The 14099-nt window shown below is 34.9% G+C and overlaps 1 protein-coding gene across 1 annotated transcript in view; it reads right to left on the bottom strand.

Annotated features, from left to right (window-relative positions):
- Positions 1-572: 572 nt before the first annotated feature.
- Positions 573-14099, bottom strand: part of IGF1 (insulin like growth factor 1) — a 49249-nt gene continuing 35722 nt past the window's right edge. The window contains exons 3-4 of the mRNA XM_074869481.1: positions 10389-10570; positions 573-2814 (exon numbers count right to left, since the gene is read on the bottom strand). Of these exons, the coding sequence (XP_074725582.1) occupies positions 2755-2814; positions 10389-10570 (242 nt within the window). The 3' untranslated portion in view covers positions 573-2754. The remainder of the gene's footprint in view (positions 2815-10388; positions 10571-14099) is intronic.

A 14099-nucleotide genomic window follows, 5' to 3' on the forward strand; every position in this document is an offset into this window, starting at 1 on the left:
GCCTGTAACTATTCATTATTTATTGTACTTTCTTTCAAGAATTGTTCTAATTTGTTTAGACAGTTGTCAAGTTCTGATGTTAGATATTGCCATCTATGTGTGACATTTTCTAATTATGATTTCTCAACAGGAGAAATATGGTGGCATGAATGTGAGTGCATGAATCCCAGGATAAGACCGAAATTTGAATTAATTTACAGGAATTAAATTGCATGATGATGTATGGTTATTCAGTTATGTTAACAGTGCATCGGTAAAATGTTATCTACAAAGAAACTTGCCACCACAGAGATCTGCAAATTGCTTTTTGAGCTCACACCTTTCCTTTCTCCTCCCCTTAGAACTTCAGAGGAGGTAGGGGACAGAAAGAGTCATGGGACACAAAATGGAAATACATATTATGTCTGTGATATCAAAATAATAGCTTATTCTTAGAATGCATTTCAGATTTCTTAACAGCCATTGAAGTAAAAATACTTCCCTCTTCATCCCCTCTGCAAAAAGAAGGCCTGTAAGAGCTGTGATAGATACCAGAATTGCTACCTCTCTCTATTGAATTGGTGGTAAATAGTTTAGGTTAGTTTCCCCATCTGTTTCTCTGTACTTTCTTCTTTTTTCAACATCACTACCTTAGTCAGTGTCAGCTGTGACATATTCTTTTTATTCATTTACTGTTCTGCTTTTACTTTGCGACAGCAACCTATTGTGCATGTAAACATGCATCTCAGTGGAGGGTTTAAAGAATTGCCTAGGAATACATTGCACTTTCCTTTGGAAAAATACGAAACTCAAATTTTCTGTGGAAATGAAAGAGGAACTAGAATAATTTGTTGGACTTTTAAGACCTACCTTTCCTGTTTGTTTCACAAGAAACCATTGAGGAGCTGTACAATATGCATTTTGCAGATCTTCTTCTCTTGTGTTTTAATCAATAGTTCAGTCATCTATTCCCATGGGTGTAGTAGAAAGTAAGGCAGATCTGAGCCTTTAAAAAGAGATACTACCTTTACAGATCTAATGTAACATCTCCCTAATTGCTCCCTTCATACAGTATTCTCCCTGCCCTCTTTGGGGCTGAGCAAGGGATACTTCATCCCTTGTCTGAGCTTACTGCGTGCAGGGTGATGGGGGGAAGAAGTCGAGTGGAACCACGTTGCAGTTCTGGACAGGGTTAAATAGTGCATTCTCCCCTGCCTTCTCTTCCCTTCATGGCTGATCTAGCACTGAGTTGATTTAGCAAAATGGAGCATTGGACACAGTGTTATTCAAGGTAGAACCAATGCAGTACCCTATCAAGGTTACATGGCAGAGATTATCTGGAAATATGTCTCCCACAAGAGCACATGAAAGGCTATTGTAAGTAGCAGTCTGAAGGACATTACAGTTCCTCTCTTCTTGAGGACTCTTCCTACACTGTAATTTGGTGATTAGATTAGCTTTTCTGACTTACACAGAGATGCAGCAGCCTAATTAACAGTCAGTTTAGTCACATCTGATTGTGGGACGAATTAAAATGGCAGGGAACTTAAGTAACCCTCTGTTATGTTTGAATAAAATGCTGATAATTCAGAAAGATTTAGGCCCTGATGGGCTACCTTTTGAAGTCATTTGAGGGCTCTTCTTCAAATTGGCTTCTCCAAGCCTAGGCATCTATGACTTTGTGTTCCACATAACTGTAAGGAAAACACTGCTATTCAAACATCTAAAAGGAAACAAGTATCTGAATTTTCTTTTGAAAATGGGAAAATTATTTCCATGTTGGAATCTGAAGCCATTTTAGTTCATTTAAACCAAATATTTTTAAAACTGTTTTGTTATTTAATCTTTGGCTTGATCTTTCTGTATTTGCTTTTACCTATTACTGTTTTGGCCAGACCCTTTCATGTAACAAACTATAAAATAGCACCGTTGTACTATAAAACAGAGATTTTTACATACTGTTTGATATATGTGTATTATTGATATGCTAAATTTTACATACTGCATTATATGGAGGAAGAAAGAAGTTACCTATACTGTTGCAAAATAATTACCTGGAAGAATCATTAATGGTTTGACAGCCTAAGTATGCTCTAACTGCTTTTAAAAATCTTTTGCCTCACAAATTGCAATAAACTGCATCTTTGCAAGAGAAGGAAAAATAAAACTGTCTTAAAACAAATGCATCTATAACCCATATTCTGTCAAAATGCCACAGATGGAATTAATGGATGTTTAAAACTGTATATGTTACCTTACTGCTGCTGTTACTGGGAATGTCAAACTGTGCAAATATGAAGGGGTAGACAAACAATGTTATCAGACACTGTAAAACAAAGAGCCTGTTGCTTGTAAAGAAGTGCAAATAAAAAAACCACCACTTAGACAAGGCTGATGAATGACTCCAGCAGCCAGTGTTCGTAGGTTAATTTAGTGCAATTGGATCCATCAAAAGCCCATAAATTTGTAGGCTTTTGAGGGGCACAGGACTTTAAGATTTTGTGCAGGACATTTAAAACAGGTTAACAAACAGTAATATATCAACCACAGAATTTTTTAGCTCTGGGCTGGTTAAAACATTCTGTTCTCTAAAGACTTAATATTGGAATGTTAAGTTGCATTGTTCACTGGGAGAATGCCCATTGGTTGAGATTGCGTCGAGCTTATTAAACCATAGGGTTTTTTAAGTCTTCCAATGTTTAACAAATAATTTATTTACAGCAAAGTATCCTGCAGATGGCACATTCATTCTTCATTCTTGTGGATGGCATGTTCTTACATTCTGTAGTTTCTGTTTCCTGTGTTCCCTCTACTTGTATTCTTCAAATGCACTTCCTGAAGGTGTAGAAAAAAAAAAAATTATTCCAGATAGCTTTTAATACACTGTATGACCACAAACTTATATAAGTGGGAAAACAGTTATCCTGAATGCTGGAATTGTTAGAGCCCTTCTGCCAATTCACAGAGAACATAACTATACAAAATTTCTGTACACTAAATTCCCTCTTCTCCTAGGCATAAACACTTTGATTGCTGTCATTGTTGGTCTTGGCAGAGGAAACATCTGCATACTGGAACCTGGATAGGCTTAGACATACAGTAGGTACCAAAGATTTTCTTTCTTTCAGAACAAGGACATTTGCAAAAGCAGGATGTATAGGGGCCAGAGAATTTTAGAGCTGTAAATGCAGGATTTATGCAGCCTCCTGGGATTTGGTACCCAGTGGTCAGAGGTTTTCAAAATTGCTGAGTGGGACTTTCTCACCTACATTTTGCATAAATGGCATATTAGATGTGTAAGGTTTTTGTTGGATAAGGCCTTTAGGACGATAAAAAGTGAGGGTTCATTGCAGGAGCTGCAGCCAAATGATTTGTATTTTCAAAAAGAGACAGAGTGATGTGCCAGGCAAATCAAGAGGTCTTTGGAATGAATAATGCCCTCAGTTCACTGTCATTCTATGCACAGGTCAGTTTCCAGCAGCAGTGATGAGTGTGGCATATATCTTTCAGTTTGATTTCCTTATTTGCCATGCTCATAAATATTATCTGAGCCCAAATATTTGCACATTCTGTAACAGACTAGAGGCAGAAGTGTTGTGACTCTCCATATTTATAATCCTAATCAGAAGTAAAATTCTTAGTTAACTGAAATCATGTCTGTTGTCCTAAGAAAATTCAAAACAAAAAAATCTCCCTGAGAAACTTGAGGCATGTGTATGTATCTCTACCACTGCATTATTTGCTATTTAAGCCCTAAAAAAACAAAGGAAATGTAATCTCTAAAATTTAAAAAGTAATTACTTTTTTTGCCTGCTTTTCTGATGGACAGAAAGAAAACGGAAGATCATTTGGTGCATTACAGTAGTTTTGTGAGGTTTTTTTAACAATTTCCTGTATAAAATACTATTCTGTGTATACATTTTCTATTTGCTTCTAGTATCTATTAAACATAAAATAAATCAGAAACTTGCAGAGGATCAAAAAACTTGAGATCACATAGAGCTTATTTTCATTGGTTTTAGATTGGGTTCTGATGGATATGAGTCAAATTATTATTTTCAGAATATTAAAAAAACCCCAAGCAGTGCTAGTAATTGTTAAATTAATTATACCACCAATAAGTAAGAACATTGAGCCAAACTAAGATTTATCATCCCTGACAAGCCAAATTTGTTAACAGTAAAGTATTCATAATGAAGAAATGTATTTGTTAGGAATCTGCCGTTCTAGATGTTCTTAGTCTGAAATGCAATACTCAATGAAGAAGATTAATCATCTAGTCACTATTCTGGTGATCATTTCAGTAGGATACTGGCTCATCTTCATCAAATTTTGCTAACACCGTTATAGAATATCTTTCTTAGCATGGATCGAATACAGAAACAGAGATGTCAACAGAATTTGGCTTATCCATAAATTAAAATAATTTTTGCTGTTTTGTTGCCTGTTTCTCTTCCAGCTTTTCCAAAACTACCTTTTCTGTCTTTCGTTTTCCCTAAGTTATACCTTAGTTTTCACGCTGAAGTACCCATTCAGGATGAACCCTTCAGTTTTTACTCACTAAAATCATCATTGCAGCACCCCACAGGAGTCTGCCACTGTTAAGGATCCTGCTTTATGCTGGAAATGCTTATATTGGTAACAATGAGCTAAGAAAACGGGAATTCCTTGACTTATCTGCCCTGTTTTTTTCCTCAGGGTAACAAAGTAAAATATCCTTGTCAATGTTGACCCTAGGTTCTCCTCTTTGAAGAAAGCTTATAAACATATAGGAAAAGTTATATGCTACACTTTATTTACAAAGAGTCATATATTCTTAAAGGCTGCACACTCATGATCTATAAAATGGACAGTGAGAGCCTTATTATGAAACAACAGCTATTTTGCAGTGTAGTGGCTTTCAAAGTATACTTAGATTGAAAATTAACTATATGTTTACCACTGCTGTTAAATGAGTTTAAAATGGCTGTATTATCCAAATAAAGCAAATACTAAGATGCAGCAGGGTTTCAGTAAATAGGTTTTAATACTGACATGTAGATGGAAAAAGAGCTGTCATAATACACAGGCTAGCTTTGAAATTGAGGGAAGATGACAGGTTACTTTTAGAACAGTTGATCCTCTGGAATCAGCATTTTGAGTAACTACAAAGAAGTGGCACTGGTGGTGGCAGCACTAACATGCATGCCAGAAAATGCTTTGACCCACATAACACATTTTTTCAAGTATGCAATGTTGAGACCATTGGGGAAGAAAAATAAAAGGTGTGAATGCCTGAATCAGGTTCTCAGGCCTGCATTTGCGCTGGTATAGAAAAGCTTGCCTTATTTCTCAAGTCTTTGGGAAAAAGGTAATTAGAAATAAAAGTGTTATCTGTGATGCTTGTTTCATTATCAGATCCTCTGAACTGATATTCAGACCCAGACAAACACAATAAGCAATTTAAGATGACAGATGCAAAATGTCAACTTTGCATAAGCCCATGAACAAAGAAGCGCAGACTTCTAAACCTATCACCTAAAGTACGGAACTTCGGAGACAAGGCAGCATTAACACATGGATAACATCTACCTCAGTGATAATAAGGGTCATTTAACTAAGATGCAAGGGTATTGGGAAGCATGCAGCAGCATTCTTAGCCAATTAGGATGGACAATTCAAACCTCATATTGGCATTAAAAGATCTCTTGCTTTATTGCTAATAAATGGAAAGTCTAATGTTTGTAGTAACAGGTGTGATATCTTAGCTATGAACTCTTTGGGGTCTCTCTGAAAGCTTTTTAGTTCTGTGGGCAGTGTGGTCAGTAACATAACAAAGCTGGAAAGTAAGCAATGGGAGAAAATAATTTTCTGACGTGAAGAGGCCAAGTTCTTCTGTTACACCTAAAGGTTCCCTCATTGGCTTGGTAATGTGGCATGGCTGTAATAGAAAATAGAATTAGTGCCATTGTGCATATTTTGGCCTGTAAATGTATCTGTGAGTTGATACTGAGCCAATTACAAAAGAATCTGCTTAGAAAGGTTAATCAGATAATACTTTTTCTATTTTCTTATTGGCATCTTCTTAAACTAAAAATATTAGCATCTTTGCCCTCTCTGTCTTAGTCCCACTTAGTATTTATTTAAATTTTGAAGTTTAGATAAAATCTGAAGAGTATTTTTAGGAGAATCCTTTTCCTACTGTTACTTTGTTGGTACTTATGTGTATTTTGTTATATACTTTGTTGGTATTTATGTGTATTTTCCATATGTGAGTCCTAAAGAAGAGTAAGGACTAAAAATCTGAGGAAGAGCAAAATTATATCATGATGTACACCTCTTCGGTCCTTTTGCTCAGGGTGCAAGGGGATGGCATGGCACTACATTTTTTTGCTTTCCCTATACTTTATTCACTGGATTTTAAAATCAGCCTTACCAGTGTTTGCATTCATGTAATGATTTTCAAGGTACCTTGTAGCCTTAAATTGATAAGAACTTTGTACCACTGGTTCTGTGACACTGCTTCATTCAAAAAGGTCAGAGTCTTCCCTCATGTACACAATTGTTGTGGAAATAGCTCAATTATTTCCTTTGCTTGAACAGAAAACAGTTTTTTTTCAAAGTTCTATTCACTAGTTTTCCAAATTGCTGATAAAACTTAATTCACTTAAGGGTAAACAAATTAAACTTTTATTATCATTTCTCAGAAGAGAAAGAAATGAATGAAAGAAAAGCTAGATGGAACCATGTACACTGAAGACAGAACTTTAATTCCTTTTCTTGCTCCTGTTTTGAAGTTTAAAAATCTAAACCTAAACTTAGTGTAAGAATAAGTGAAACCATTACTTTGCTTTCCAGCACAAATACTGAAAGCTTCTCCATGTTTCTTAGTCTTACTTTACTAGCTGATGTATTTGTTAATTTAGTGAGATTTTAATCTGAAAGCAATGTCAACAGTTATTCTCACAACAATTATTCTAATTTAGGTTAAAAAAAAAATCTTGATCTGTAATGTGCTTTGGTTTCACACCTGTTCTCTTTGTTAAAAATTCAGGGACATCTTTCTTCAGTTTAGAAATGCTGACATATGATTAAATTGTGTCCTCTTTAATAACCTCTGCTCATATACATAGCTAACTGCAGCTGAGGTAGAATTTTATAATGGATTTGTATTATGTAGTTGATCAATTACTATTTTTTATCAGTTCCAGCAAGATGAATACCTAAGTATCTCATATTTTTTAACAGTAAGAATTCTACTGAAAGCTTTCAACAGAGTATTCAAATAGTAAACAAGTAAAAAAACCAGGCTTTGGATGAGCATAATTGATGAGTGATCAGTAAAGGAGTTAACAACAGATCCTGCAGGTTGATTGGATTTCTTTCGTCATTGCTTTTTTTTGTGAATGTCTGAAATATGCTGTGTAGAAAAGGTCTTAGAACAGGACAAATAATGGCCTTATAGAGAAAGAAATATTTTGTTTGTTAGCTACCAACAAAACTCTACACATACAGTCTCTGTAACTGGATTAAAACTAGTTCTTGGTGTTGGCCTTATAGCAGCAAATAGACATTTCTGGGGTTCCCAGCCCACACTAATCATTCCTGGCCCTCATCATTCAGATTTGTGTGTGTAGTGTAGCAACACTTGTCTGTAATGTAATGACTACAGATGAGCATTAACATAACCTATAAACAGAACACCAGCCCTGCTCCATTGAACTAAATTATTCTACCAAATTGTGCATAGGAGGAATGGTCTGCTCAGAACTGGGAAAGTAGACCACTTACAAAAACTCTTAAACCAAAACCCAAATCCTGGATTTGTCGATTAAAAAGGTTATGAGGAGATGCCAAATAAAAACTATATTAGAAATATGAATGACATAAGAAATTGTGTATGAAATCTGAGAGTAACTGTACAACATCTTATATAATCCACTTAATCCTGCCTTAAATGTTGTATGTAAATAAGAAAATATTATATCATGTGTATTATCTTATATATATTCACTTTATATATATATGTATCTCATATATAACATATAATATTAAGAGAGAAAAATATTCTAAAGCAGAAAAAGATTGCTTAACTGAGAAATAATTTTACTTTATTGTAATTAATTTTTAAATTAAAATCAGTGACATATCAAAACTATGAATTAGCTAAATGCATTCATATTGGGAGAGCCTATCAAAAGAAGAAAGTATGAACATAGCATTGTCTTTCTTAATGGAGGCATGTACAGCTGACTTCAAAAAGAAAGAAGAAAGAAAAAATAATTACGAGAGCTTTTTTCACAGTTATTTTTAATTAATTCTGTTTCCCTTCCCTTCCCTGTATTTTCCTTTATCGATCATAAATCTGAATATTTTCTCCCACCTCTTCTGTATTTTTTTTTCCTCAATCTAATTTTATCCATCCACAGATATTAATGAAAATTTCAGTTTGTTTTTCCCATCAGATTTCTGTTATCTTATCATCAAGTTCCTATCAAGAAGCATTTATGATTTTTCTGCTTCTGTTCACTTCTCTCCTCCATTTCACATACATTTTCTTTAAAGGTGTTGTTTTCTTTAATATTAATTTTTCTCTAATTGTATTTTCTCTCCCCATTTCTCAAAATCCTATTTCTTCTGTGTGATGCACCATGGTTCATGCAGTTTTTCGGTATTTGTCATCTTCTCATCCTCTTTGATCTAATTCCCTCCTGTTTTCTTTTCCTCTGCTCCTCATTGTCCCTTTACTGCCCTTTTCACCTCTTGATATTTTTTCCTTTTAATTTCCTGGATGATTTCTTCTGCAGCTAAGTTCCTTCAATTACTACATACTCCCTCTAATTTTCTTCCTCTTCCAGTATCCCCTCTCGAACACTACCTCCCCTGCTGCTGCGGAAGGATGCAAGGCCTTTCTTCTGCTCCTTCCTGTTTGTAAGAAAAGTGTTTTCCTGCCTGTCTTTTGAACTGGGAAGAGGACAGCTGCCTAAAGAATGACATAATTCCTTAGCCCTCCAAGGAAAGCGGTGTGGAGATCCATCAGAGAGCTGGCAGATATCTTGTCTCCTTTTACTTGAAGTTACAGAATGTTTTACCCATCACCTTAGCAACAAGTATGGAAAAGAACACACAGATTACTGGCCAAATCTGTTTTCTTCTTTTTCCGCAAGCCTTAAATATATGTGTGCCCAGATAGGAATAAACAACAGGGTTTTCTTGTCTATAGTTGAGCTCTACCTGAAGAACACTTCACTTGTTGTCATGTGTGCCTTTTGAGATGTTCACAGCTAAGGTGATACTTCCCAGGAAGAATCATACAGCCACTACTTAAAAAAGTTGAAAACTCTTGGGGAAGAGGTGAAAGGATTCCATTCTATGGATTGGCTTATGCAAAAGAAATCAATGCTGGAATTATTACAACTGTTCTTTTCATAAAGATGATATTAAGGAAATTAGTATATAGTGCTGGTTTCCTGACTTCCTGCGAAACATTAGGATTTCATGCAGTTTCATTTCTTATAAGAAAAAATTTTCAGATAACTGCAGGATTGGGGCCAACATATGTGTAGGACAGACAGGGTCAGCAGCATAAATTATATCACTAGAGGCTTACAGCAGATGACAGACAACATGTAAAACAGATGTTCAGAACTCAAACAGGAGAGATAGTTGGACATGAGCTTAAGGGTAGCCTAGACTAAGATGGATTTTCTGAACTAGAGGCTCTGTTGAAGAGAGATGAGATTTAACTGCATATATGTACAGTATATCTAGTATGACAGGAACAAAAATCTGGATACTATGAACTCCACAACTATACAAATAATACCAATGAAAATTTGAAGTGCTTGGAGAATACACATATTAAATATTAAATAGTTAAAATGAAGTATGTAATGACTGCAGTGACTATCCAGTTAATTCAGTTCTGATAAATAAATTAAAAAGGCCAAAATAATGAGGAAAGAAAAAAATAATTTGTTCATTTACATGTAAAATTAATAGCAGAATAGCTGAGCTGCATTTTTCCTCTTCATCACTCGCTCTACCTCTTCCTGACAAGGAAGGATGAGTGTTAAATATTCAGTGTTTGGTTTCTCTTTTAAAAGAAGTCTTAGGTGCTATTTATGATTGGATGATGTGAGTACTTGTCATTTACTACCCAGAAGCAGGATAAAGCCTCACAAGTACTAGCTTAGCAATTCCATATTTTATTCAGTGGTCTAAGAAATGAGATAGAACACACCATTTCTTACTTACTTCCTGCCACGGACACTATCTTCTGAAACTCGACTAAATCTCAGTGTCCCTAGTAGGCAGAACACATCAATTGTTTGCTATGTTACCAGCCTTGATAGAATTTTCCGTCCCTAAAATAGGTAGGGTTTTTTTCTCTGTTGTATTATTTGGGGTTTTTTTCCAGCCTGGCCTACCTTTTGTGCTTTTGGCATATCAGTGTGGCGCTGAGCACGTACAGAACGTGCAGATTTAGGTGGCTTTATTGGAGCACAATACATCTCCAGCCTCCTCAGGTCACAACTCTGGAAGCAGCATTCATCCACTATTCCCTTGTGGTGTAAGCGTCTACTGCTGGATCCATACCCTGTAGGCTTACCTATTCAAAACAGAAATGGAAAGTTTTTATGTTAGAAAGAAAATGCAAAGATCTCAGAAGCAATCATATTAACTTGCATTATTTTAACTGAATCACCAATGACAGTTGTAGAGGCTGCCTGTGTGTATCTATTCCAAGACCCTGTTCTCAGATACAGCTTCGAAAGATATTCCTGGAAATGGCCAGCTTTGAACTCTGTCTATGGGTGGTTGCTATTTAAGCATTTGAGCAAAATTATATCTTCTTAGGAAAGTATTATTAAAAGATTTTCTTGAACTGTCTTGGCATTGAAAATGGAGAGGGAAGAAGTTGAAATCTGGTATTTAGAAGCCTTGCAAAGGAAATTTGCCCTTTAGCTTTTGGATGAAAACTGACTGTTGAGCTGACTGAGGTAGCTGGTGTTTAAAGATCATAGATCATGCCTGTGTTGTAGGCGAGTATTTTCTAATGAAAAAGGCTTCACTGAGCCACTATGTGAAGTCAGAGTGTGTTCCAAAGGGGAAATAAATACTGTATACCACTGCACAGGCTGTCAGATCTGCAAGCCGAAAAACTACTGGGAAGCAGGAAATAAGATAACAAAGTAACCTATGAAATGCAGCAAAAATAGGAAAATGGTTGATGGAACAGATAAAAGCAGAAGATTTTATATGCTATAGCTTTGCACAAGATAGGAGACAGGACTGACATAACATGGTCTTTCCTGTATTTTGTGTTTGCATCTGTAGAAACTACTTGATTGACAAATGTTTTGCATTTTTCACTCAGCTCCAGTAAAGGATGACATTTGCATTCATAAAACTCTTACATACCTCTTTATTTTTTCAACGATTTATGATTTCTTTAATAACTGTTGATTTCTCTGCTATACTATGCAAAGATTACAGACCCATTATTTCCTGGGCTTATTTGTATGCAACACAGTTGGATGCACAGTTGTCCCGTTATGACTAACTAGAAATGAAGGAACAGTAAATTCACAAAAATAAGTAGTTGCTTACTTACTACATCTTTTTAAAATTCTGGTAGAATTTGGTTTCAGACAGTAAAATTCTGAAAAGTTTAAATGTTTCGTTTTGACATTTTCAGCACTAAATGTTTCCATTTACAGAATCATCCACATTGGTTAAGAACCCAAAAATATGGAAAAAAGGAAAGGAAATTGCACCAAGAGCCAAAAAATGAAGTAACTCAATTCAGTCAGCTCTACCAATTTTTTTCCTTGCTTTTTTTTTTTTTCCCCCTTCAGTTTTATCACTGAGACCAAAAATCTGTTATTCACAGAGTTTGGCAGAAGTTTACATTTTAAGAAACTGCTCAAGCTAGACAAAGGATAAGGGTACCAAAAAAGATGAAAATTTGGTTTCTCTTTGGGAAATTATTGCGTTCAATGTTTATACAGCAAATCCTAGGTTAATAATCATTTACTTCTCCCGTAGTTGTCAATTTGAAGACAACACTGCATTTTGCGATTCTCTGTGATTAAAACATACGTCCACTGGTGAAGAACCCTTGAGGCCTTAGTACATCCATAAACGAAAAGACCTCTAGTGGTAAAGTATGTCTAACATTTTAGCCAGCAATACAGTCAGCTAAGAACTAACTATCCCTGTGAGCTTTGTAAACCCAGACAATAGGCTTTTAAATGTCTTTTTTTTCCAGGGACTATAAATTAAACAAAAAGAAATACATGCTTACTTAGTATATTGCAATCCACTGAGGGCCTCTATACTGTACATCTGCTAAATTATTTATTTCATAAGACTAAACAGAACAGCAAGCCAGAAGTAAATTAGAGTAATATTTTGATTTGTCGTCTCTCTGTGTGTGTGTGTTTTGTTTTCTGTGTATCATTGAAAAGTATTATAACTACTAAGACACAGAGTTTTGGGGTTTTTTTTTCCAGACTGTTTTCACTCACTGAGTTATAATATAAAGTACAACCTTTTCCATGGAGTTTTTTTCTGAAGTCTTTTAATCAGGTTGTCTTAGACTAATACTTGTAAAATTTAGCAGTCATGACAAAATGCAGAATGTCATTACTGTGCAGCATACTCAGAATTGTTCCATATTTTGTCTTGTTCCCATTTGAAATATAGAAGGGCACATTCTGTTCCTGGATATGCAGGTGTAACTCTTCCTAATAGATCCAGCTGAACAGTAGGTACAAATGGTTGATTAGTTAAGCTTACCTTTCTTTTCTCTATTTATAAGCAAACACACTCTAAAACCTTCTGTTCAAGAATTTTCCTTTAAATGGTATTTCATAACAGCTAACAGCCACAGAAGTTTAGTTGATTAACTAGCTATTGCTAACAGTTAAAATAAGGATGGACAGTTCATTGGTTAGTGTCATCTGATTTATCATGACCTTTCTACCCAGAAAAGAAGTTACCTATTAAAAAATATTTCATCAATCCAATAGAAGATTTCAGGATTAGTAATATTTTGCACTTCTAATATTCTTATAAATATTAGTTCCTCATGATATTCATGCTAGATAGATAATATTACCTGTAGGTAACAAAATTTAGAATCAATAAGATGAAATGTGTTGGCTAGGAACTTCCATGAGTTAACAACAGAACTTGATAGAAGAAATCTTCCTGATGTGAGTAACAAGACTATAAATGTCTAATGACTGATAGAGACATTTTTTATGGGACTCACTGGTATATGAAGAGGTTATAAAGGAAAGAGGCAAACGAAATGTAAAGTTTGCAAGGTCTCAAAATTTTGTTGTTTAATATGGTTGACATTTAGCTTTGTCATGATTAAAGCCAAAGATAAACTGGTTGGTAGAAGTGATTTTTTTGGGGAAAATCTTTCATCTCCTTTAACAATCAAAGGTTCTTTCCAGTTTGTCTGTGTTGAACCTGTACTTATACAGATTGTTTGTATTTTGTCATTTTAGATTTAGCTCAATTATATAATCTGATGTTTTCTTTCCTTAATTATGTTGTTTTTAATGATGTTTTCTTTCCTTAATTAATTATTTCCTTAATTCTTTCCTTGATTGGACTAGATGATCTTCAAGGTCCTTTCCAACCTAGATGATTCTGTGATTCTGTGATTATTTTTACTCAAGACATAAGATAAAACAGTGACATGAAATGGGTTATATAGCATTCTACCAGCTTATCAGTATCATTTCTTGTACAAAATTTATGACTTTCTGGTAAATACAGTCATTTCAACAGGAATATGTTTGATTTTTTTTTGACAGCACATAAGGTAGAGGAACTAGAGCCATGTACTCTAACTTTTAATAACATCAGTCATTTACTTGTGTATGATGTCTTCCCAATAAGTCAAGCAGGAACTTATACAAGTTGTCAGTTGGAAGTTGTCAATTCTCAGTTTTATTCTCATCTAGCTATTATCTTGTTGTGTGATTACATGACAGTTATTTTACCCTTCCATGTCTGAATATAACCATTTGTAAAGTTGATAAAATACCTTGAATAACCCATGAAATATTACCTGCCTTATTTAGAAACCAGTAGCAATATTTCTCCGTCAATATCAT

The sequence above is a fragment of the Strix uralensis genome, chromosome 5 (genome assembly GCF_047716275.1).
Source record: "Strix uralensis isolate ZFMK-TIS-50842 chromosome 5, bStrUra1, whole genome shotgun sequence".
NCBI lineage: Eukaryota > Metazoa > Chordata > Aves > Strigiformes > Strigidae > Strix > Strix uralensis.